The 9,090-nt window shown below is 48.2% G+C and overlaps 1 protein-coding gene across 2 annotated transcripts in view; it reads left to right on the top strand.

Annotated features, from left to right (window-relative positions):
• The first annotated feature begins 6,342 nt into the window (after positions 1-6,342).
• aldh3b1 (aldehyde dehydrogenase 3 family, member B1) overlaps positions 6,343-9,090 on the top strand; it is a 22,729-nt gene continuing 19,981 nt past the window's right edge. The window contains exons 1-3 of one of the 2 annotated variants that reach the window (XM_078537360.1): positions 6,343-6,504; positions 7,805-7,915; positions 9,025-9,090. The exon at positions 9,025-9,090 is cut by the window's right edge and continues 55 nt beyond it. In XM_078537360.1, the coding sequence (XP_078393486.1) occupies positions 6,343-6,504; positions 7,805-7,915; positions 9,025-9,090 (339 nt within the window). The remainder of the gene's footprint in view (positions 6,505-7,804; positions 7,916-9,024) is intronic. The other variant, XM_078537361.1, reaches the window with a different exon arrangement.

Raw genomic sequence — 9,090 nt, 5'->3', positions numbered from 1 at the left:
GAGAGACAGAGAGAGACAGACAGAGAGAGTCACAGAGAGTGAGGGAGACATAGAGAGAGAGAGCAACAGACAGAGAGAGACAGAGAGAGAGAGAGATAGACAGAGAGATACAGAGAGAGAGACAGAGAGTGAGACTGAGAGAGACAGTGAGTGAGAGAGTTTGAGAAAGAGAGGGAGACACAGAGAGAGAGACAGAGGGACAGAGAGAGAGAGACAGAGAGAGAGAGAGAGACAGAGACAGAGAGAGAGAGAATGAGAGAAAGACGGAAGAGAGAGAGATACAGAGAGAGAAACAGATAGAGGGAGACAGAGAGAGAGACAGAGAGAGAGATAGACAGCAAGAGACAGAGAGAGAGAAACAGAGAGAGAGAGACAGAGAGAGAAACAGAGAGAGACAAAGAGAGAAAGAGATACAGAGAGAGACAGAGAGAGAGACAGAGAGACAGGGTGAGAGACAGAGAGAGATAGAGACAGAGAGAGAGAGAGACAGAGAAAGACAGAGAGAGAGAGACACACAGAGAGAGAGAGTGAGAGAGAGAGAGAGAGACAGAGAGAGAAAGAGCGGCAGAGAGAGAGAAAGAGAGAGAGAGATAGGGAGAGAGACAGAGAGAGAGAGCGAGGGACAGAGAGAGAGAGACAGACACAGATAGTCTGAGAGAATGAGAGAGAGAGACAAAGAGAGAGAGAGACAGAGAGAGAGACAGAGAGTGAGACAGAGAGATACAGAGAGAGACAGACAGAGAGAAAGAGAGAGACAGGGAGAGAGAAAGACGGAGAGAGAGAGAGACAGAGAGAGAGAGAGTGAGACAGAGAGGGAGAACGACGGAGAGAGGGTGAGAGAGAGAGACAGAGAGAAAGAGACACAGAGAGAGACAGAGAGACAGAGACAGTAAGAGGGACAGAGAGAGAGACAGACACAGACAGAGACAGACACACGGAGAGAGAGACAGAGACAGTGAGAGGGACAGAGAGAGAGACAGAGACAGAGAGGGATGGACACAGAGAGAAAGTCAGAGAGAGGGAAAAGACAGAGAGATCGAGAGAGACAGAAAAAGAGACAAAGAGAAAGAGAGACAGAGACAGAGAGAGAGTGCGAGACTGAGAGAGAGACAGAGAGTGAGACTGAGAGAGACAGTGAATGAGAGAGTTTGAGAATGAAAGAGAGACACAGAGAGAGAGACAGAGACAGAGTGAGAGACAGAGAGAGAGAAAGATGGAGAGAGAAAGAGACAGAGAGAGAGTGAGACAGAGAGGGAGAAAGACGGAGAGAGAGAGAGAGAGTGTGAGAGAGAGACAGAGAGAAAGAGACACAGAGAGAAACAGAGAGACAGAGACAGTGAGAGGGACAGAGAGAGAGAGACAGACACAGAGAGAGACAGACACACAGAGAGAGAGAGAGAGACAGAGAGATAGAGATAGTGAGAGGGACAGAGAGAGATGGACACAGAGAGAGAGAAAGTCAGAGAGATGGAAGAGAGAGAGAGTTCGAAAGAGAAAGAGAGACAGAGAGAGATAGACAGGGAGAGGGGTTGAGAGAGCGAAAGACAGAGAGAGAGAGATAGAGGCACAGAGATATAGTCAGAAAGTCACAGAGATAGAGAGAGAGAGAGAGAGAGAGAGAGAGAGGAAGAGAGAAAGTGAGAAAGAGACAGAGAGAGAGAGACAGAGAGTGAGACAGAGAGAGAGAGAGGCAGAGAGAGAGAGACAGACATCGAGGGGGAGATAGAGAGTCAGAGAGAGAGAGAGAGAGAGGGACAGAGAGAGAAAGAGTCAGAGAGAGAGAGACAGAGAGAGAGTGAGAGAGAGAGTGAGAGAGTGAGAGATAGGGAGAAACAGAGGTAGACAGAGAGAGAGTGCGAGACTGAGAGAGAGACAGAGAGTGAGACTGAGAGAGAGAGTGAGTGAGAGAGTTTGAGAATGAGAGAGAGACACAGAGAGAGAGACAGAGGTACAGAGAGAGAGAGACAGAGAGAGGGAGTGACAGAGAGAGGGTCAGAGAGAGAGAGTGAGAGAGACACAGAGAGGGACAGAGAGAGACAGACAGAGAGAGTCACAGAGAGTGAGGGAGACATAGAGAGAGAGAGCAACAGACAGAGAGAGAGAGACAGAGAGAGAGAGAGAGAGACAGAGACAGAGATAGACAGAGAGATACAGAGAGAGAGAGAGAGCGAGAGATTCAGGGAGGGAGAGGAATAGAGAGAGAGAGAGACAGAGAGAGAGACGGGAGAGAGATACAGACACAGAAAGATAGACAGAACGTCACAGAGAGAGATAGTGAGAGAGAGACAGAGACAGAGAGAGAGAGAGAGGCAGAGAGAGAGACAGAGATCGAGAGGGAGAAAGAGAGTCAGGGAGAGATAGAGAGGAACAGAGAGAGACAGAGAGAGAGACAGAGAGAGAGAGAGAGAGACCGAGAGAGAGAGAGACATTGATAGAGAGAGAGACAGAGAGAGATAGACAGAGAGAGATTCAGAGGGAAAGTGAGATACAGAGAGAGAGCGATAGGGAGAGAAAGAGAGAGACAGAGAGAGAGAGACAGAGAGACAGAGAGAGAGAGAGAGAGACAGAGTGAGAGAGAGAGAAAGAGAGAGAGAGTCAGAGAGAGACAGAGAGAGAGAGGGGCAGAGAGAGGGAAAGAGATCGAGTGGTAGAGAGAGAGAGAGTGGAACAGAGAGAGAAATAGACAGAGAGAGACGGAGATAGAGATAGACAGAGAGAGAGAGACAGAGAGAGAGAGTGAGACAGAAAGAGAGAGAGAGTGAGACAGAGAGTGGGACAGAGAGAGAGACAGAAAGAGCAACAGACAGAGAGAGACAGAGGGAGAGAATCAGAGAGAGAGAGACAGAGAGAGAGAGATAGACATAGAGACAGAGAAAGAGAGAGAGAGACGGAGAAAGGGACAGAGAGAGAGAGAGGGAGTGTGTCAGAGAGAGGGAAGAGAGAGAGACAGAGATAGAGAGAGACACCGAGAGGGACATAGAGAAATACAGACAGAGAGACAGAGAGTGGGACAGAGAGTGAGAGAGACAAGGATAGACAGAGCGTGAGACAGAGGGACAGAGAGAGAGAGAGTATGTCAGAGAGAGGGAAGAGAGAGACAGAGATAGAGAGAGACAGCGAGAGGGACATAGAGAAATACAGACAGAGAGAGAGAGAGGGGGACAGAGACAGAGAGAGATAGGCAGAGAGATAGAGACAGAGAGAGAGAGACAGAGAGAGAGAGAGAAGGACAGAGAGTGACAGACGGAGACAGAGAGAGAGAGACGGACAGAGAGTGAGAGACGGAGACAGAGAGAGAGAGTGAGAGAGAGAAAGACAGACAATATTTACAAAGCTCTGTGTTTATCATTGTCTGTGTTTACAGTGCTCTATGTTTATAGTACTCTGTATTTACAGTGCTCTGTGTTTACAGTGCTCTGTGTTTACAAAGCTCTGTGTTTACAAAGCTCTGTGTTTCCAGAGCTCTGTGTTTACAGCACTCTGTGTTTACAATGGTCTGTGTTTACCGTGCTCTGTGTTTACAGTGCTCTGTGTTTACCGTGCTCTGTGTTTACCGTGCTCTGTGATTACAGTGCTCTGTGTTTCCAGTGCTCTGTGTTTCCAGTGCTCTGTGATTACAGTGCTCTGTGTTTACAGTGCTCTGTGTTTACAGTGCTCTGTGTTTACAATGCTCTGTGTTTACCGTGCTCTGTGTTTACAGTGCTCTGTGTTTACAATGCTCTGTGTTTGCCGTGCTCTGTGATTACAGTGCTCTGTGTTTACAGTGCTCTGTGTTTATAGTGCTCTGTGTTTACAATGCTCTGTGTTTACCGTGCTCTGTGATTACAGTGCTCTGTGTTTACAGTGCTCTGTGTTTACAGTGATCTGTGTTTACAGTGCTCTGTGTTTACAGTGCTCTGTGTTTACAGTGATCTGTGTTTACAGTGCTCTGTGTTTACAATGCTCTGTGTTTACCGTGCTCTGTGATTACAGTGCTCTGTGTTTACAGTGCTCTGTGTTTACAGTGCTCTGTGTTTACAGTGCTCTGTGTTTACCGTGCTCTGTGTTTACAGTGCTCTGTGTTTCCAGTGCTCTGTGATTACAGTGCTCTGTGTTTACAGTGCTCTGTGTTTACAGTGCTCTGTGTTTACAATGCTCTGTGTTTACTGTGCTCTGTGTTTACTGTGCTCTGTGTTTACAATGCTCTGTGTTTACAGTGCTCTGTGTTTACAGTGCTCTGTGTTTCCAGTGCTCTGTGTTTACAGTGCTCTGTGTTTACAATGCTCTGTGTTTGCCGTGCTCTGTGATTACAGTGCTCTGTGTTTACAGTGCTCTGTGTTTACAGTGCTCTGTGTTTACAATGCTGTGTTTACTGTGCTCTGTGTTTACAGTGCTCTGTGTTTACAGTGCTCTGTGTTTACAATGCTCTGTTTTTACCGTGCTCTGTGTTTACAGTGCTCTGTGTTTACAGTGCTCTGTGTTTATACAAAGCTCTGTGTTTACAGCGCTCTGTGATTACAGTGTTTTGTGTTTACAAAGCTCTGCATTTGCAAATCTCTTTGTTAAAGTGCTCTGTGTTTACAAAGCTCTGTGTTTACAGTGCTCTGTGTTTACAGTGCTCTGTGTTTACAGTGCTCTGTGTTTACAAGGCTCTGTGTTTACAGCGCTCTGTGTATACAGTGCTCTGTGTTTACAATGCTCTGTGTTTCCAGTGCTCTATGTATACAGTGCTCTGTGATTACAGAGCTCTGTGTTTACAAAGCTCTGTGTTTACAAAGCTCTGTGTTTACAGTGTTCTGTGTTTCCAGTGCTCTGTGTTTACAAGGCTCTGTGTTTACAGTGCTCTGTGTTTACAAAGCTCTGTGTTTACAGTGATCTGTGTTTACAAAGCTCCGTGTTTACTGTGCTCTGTGTTTACAGTGCTCTGTGTTTCCAGTGCTCTGTGTTTACAAGGCTCTGTGTTTCCAGTGCTCTGTGTTTCCAGTGCTCTGTGTTTCCAGTGCTCTGTGTTTCCAGTGCTCTGTGCTTACAGTGCTCCGTGTTTACAGTGCTCCGTGTTTACAGTGCCCTGTGTTTCCAGTGCTCTGTGTTTCCAGTGCTCTGTGTTTCCAGTGCTCTGTGTTTACAAAGCTCTGTGTTTACCTTTCTCTGTGTTTACAGTGCTCTGTGTTTACAAATCTCTGTGTTAAAGTGCTCTGTGTTTACAGTGCTCTGTGTTTACAAATCTCTGTGTTAAAGTGCTCTGTGTTTACAGTGCTCTGTGTTTACAGTGCTCTGTGTTTACAAAGCTCTGTGTTTACAGTGCTCTGTGTTTACAGTGCTCTGAGTTTACAAAGCTCTGTGTTTACAGTGCTCTGTGTTTACAGTGCTCTGTGTTTACAAAGCTCTGTGTTTACAGTGCTCTGTGTTTACAGTGCTCTGTAGTTACAGTGCTCTGTGTTTACAAAGCTCTGTGTTTACAGTGCTCTGTGTTTACAGTGCCCTGTGTTTACAAAGCTCTGCATTTACAAAGTTCTGCGTTAAAGTTCTCTGTATTTACAGTGCCCTGTGTTTACAGTGCTCTGTGTTTACAGTGCTCTGTGTTTACAGTGCTCTGTATTTACAGTGTTCTGTGTTTACAAAGCTCTGTGTTTACAAAGCTCTGTGTTTACAGTGCTCTGTATTTACAGTGCTCTGTGTTTACAGTGCTCTGTATTTACAGTGCTCTGTGTTTACAGTGATCTGTGTTTACAGTGATCTGTGTTTACAGTGCTCTGTATTTACAGTGTTCTGTGTTTACAAAGCTCTGTGTTTACAGTGCTCTGTATTTAGAGTGCTCTGTGTTTACAAAGCTCTGTGTTTACAAAGCTCTGTGTTTAAAGTGCTCCGTGTTTCCAGTGCTCTGTGTTTACAGTGCTCTGTGTTTACAGTGCTCTGTGTTTACAAAGCTCTGTGTTTACAGTGTTCTGTGTTTACACTGCTCTGTGTTTACAGTGTTCTGTGTTTACAGTGCTCTGTGTTTACAGTGCTCTGTGTTTACAATGCTCTGTGTTTACAGTGCTCTGTGTTTACAGTGTTCTGTGTTTACAGTGCTCTCTGTTTACAGTGCTCTCTGTTTACAGTGCTCTGTGTTTACAGTGCTCCGTGTTTACAGTGTTCTGTTTTTACAGTGCTCTGTTATTACAGTGCTCCGTGCTTACAGTGCTCCGTGTTTACAGTGCTCTGTGTTTACAGTGCTCTGTGTTTACAGTGCTCTGTGTTTACAGTGCTCTGTGTTTACAGTGCTCTGTGTTTCCAGTGCTCTGTGTTTACAGTGCTCTGTGTTTACAGTGCTCTCTGTTTTTCTCACAGATCGCTGTGTGATTGTTCAGGAGCCTCTCTGCAATGACAACCTTCACTGATTCTTTGCTGAGACTGCGATCTTCCTTTTTGAGTGGAAGGAGCCAACCCATGGATTTTAGGGTCAATCAATTGAACGCCCTGATCCGATTGCTGGAGGAGAATGAAGTTGCACTCCTCAGAGTGCTTTACAAAGACCTCCACAAGGTTCGTGAGGATATCGCCAGGGTTTACACTATAGAGTCTACCTCACGGGAAACTGTCACCCAGTGGGTGGGCCCGTGAGAGCCTGCCACGCTGTGGGGCAGCCTGTCACTCAATGGAAGAGCCTGTTATGTTGCGGGAGACCCTGTCACCCAATGGGAGAGCCTGTCACGCTGTGCGGGAGTCTGTCACCCAGTGGGAGAGCCTGTCACACAGTGGGACATCCTGTCACCCTATGAGGGACCTTGTCACTCTGTGGGAGACCCTGTCTCTCTGTGGGAGAGCCTGTCACACCGTGGGAGAGCCTGTCACCCTGTGGGAGAGCCTGTCACCCTGTGGGAGACCCTGTCACTCTGTGGGAGACCCTGTCACACCGTGCGAGAGCCTGTCACCCTGTGGGAGAGCCTGTCACTCTGTGGGAGACCCTGTCACTCTGTGGGAGAGCCTGTCACACCGTGGGAGAGCCTGTCACCCTGTGGGAGAGCCTGTCATTCTGTGGGAGAACCTGTTACACAGCGGGAGAGCCTGTCACTCCATGGGAGAGCCTGCCACCCAGTTGGGGAGCCTGTAGCACAGTGGGAGAGCCTGTCACCCAATGGGAGAGCCTGTCACGCTGTGGGGGAGCCTGTCACTCTGTGGAGACCCTGTCACCCAGTGGGAGAGCCAGTCACCCTGTGGGGGAGCCTGTCACCGAGCGGGAGAGCCAGTCACCCCATGGGAGAGCCTGTCGTTCTGTGGGAGAGTCTGTCACGCTGTGGGGGAGCCTGTTGCACAGTGGGAGAGCCTGTCACCTAGTGGGGGAGCCTGTTGCACAGTGGGAGAGCCTGTCGCACAGTGGGAGAGCCTGTCACCCAGTGGGAGAGCCTGTTGCACAGTGGGAGAGCCTGTTGCACAGTGGGAGAGCCTGTCGCACAGTGGGAGAGCCTGTTGCACAGTGGGAGAGCCTGTTGCCCAGTGGGAGAGCCTGTTGCACAGTGGGAGAGCCTGTCGTTCTGTGGGAGAGTCTGTCACGCTGTGGGGGAGCCTGTTGCACAGTGGGAGAGCCTGTCACCTAGTGGGGGAGCCTGTTGCACAGTGGGAGAGCCTGTCGCACAGTGGGAGAGCCTGTCACCCAGTGGGAGAGCCTGTTGCACAGTGGGAGAGCCTGTCACCCAGTGGGAGAGCCTGTCACCCAGTGGGAGAGCCTGTCGCCCAGTGGGAGAGCCTGTCGCACAGTGGGAGAGCCCGCCTCACACCATGGGGGGTTTATCTCACCCAGTGGGTGAGCCTGTTGAATATTGACCCATGTTATTGTGATTTTCAGTGTAAGTTTGAGGCGATGATTGCTGAGGTTGATTTTGTCAAAAATGAAGCCATTTACACTCTGAACAATATCCGGAGCTGGATGGAACCTGAGATAGTGGAGAAAACATTTGTACGTATCCAAAACGACTCCCCCTCTTTCTATCTGTCTCTCTCCCTCTGTTTCTCACTCTCCTTCCCTCCACCAGTTTCTCAGTCTTCCTCTCTCTCTCTCTCCATCTGTCTCTAACTCTCTCTTTGTCACCTCTCCCCAGCTCTTATGTCTCCCTCACTCCATCTCTCCGTTTCTCTCCATACCTCCATCTGTCTTTATCTTTCTTTCTCTCTCTTTCTCCCCCCATCTTACTCTGTGTTTCTGTGTATGTCTTTCTATCCATATCTGCCTCTCTCTCTCTCTCTCTCTCTCTCTCTCTCTCACTTTCTCTCTCTGCCTCTCTCTCTCTCTCACTTTCTCTCTCTCTCTATATTTCTCTTTCTCAGTCTCTCCCTCTGACTCTGAGTTTCTGTGTATGACTTTATTTCCATCTCTGCCTCTCACTGTCTCTCTCTCTCTCTCTCTCTGTTTCTCCTTCTCTCTGTCTGTCTCTGTCTCTCTATCTCTGCCTCTCTCTGTCTCTCTCTATCTTTCTCTCTCTCTGCCTCTCCCTCTGACTGAGTTTCTGTGTATGACTTTATTTCCATCTCTGCCTCTCACTGTCTCTCTCTCTCTCTCTGTTTCTCCTTCTCTCTGTCTGCCTGTCTCTCTATCTCTGCCTCTCTCTGTCTCTCTCTATCTTCCTCTCCCTCTGACTGAGTTTCTGTGTATGACTTTCTCTCCATCTCTGCCTCTCTCTCTCTCTTTCTCTCTCTGCTTCTCTGTCTCTCTCTCTGTCTCTCTCTCCATCTTTCTCTCCGTCTCTCTCTCTGACTGTTTCTGTGTATGACTTTCCATCTCTGCCTCTCACTGTCACACTCTGTCTCTCTCTCTCTCTCTCTCTTTCTCTCTCTGCTTCTCTGTCTCATTCTCCCTATCTTTCTCACTCTGCCTCTCTCCACCTCTCTTTCTCCCCCCGCTCTCGCCCACATCTCTCTCTCTCTCTCTCCCTCTCAATGTCATTCACATGTACCTTTTCTGGGCAGATCATTCAGCAAGATCTCAGTCACCCCAGTTTAATGGTGAAGCTGTAACTGTGAAGGAAAGATATTAATTCAGGATAAAATGTCTCTCCGGCTGTATCCCAGGTAACCAGGATGGACCAGTGTTTTATCCAGAAGGAACCGTTTGGACTGGTGCTGATCATTGCTGCC

The sequence above is a fragment of the Cetorhinus maximus genome, unplaced genomic scaffold, assembly GCF_964194155.1.
Source record: "Cetorhinus maximus unplaced genomic scaffold, sCetMax3.hap1.1 HAP1_SCAFFOLD_2264, whole genome shotgun sequence".
NCBI classification, from domain to species: Eukaryota; Metazoa; Chordata; class Chondrichthyes; order Lamniformes; family Cetorhinidae; genus Cetorhinus; species Cetorhinus maximus.
This window is presented reverse-complemented; position numbering and strand designations above follow the sequence as displayed.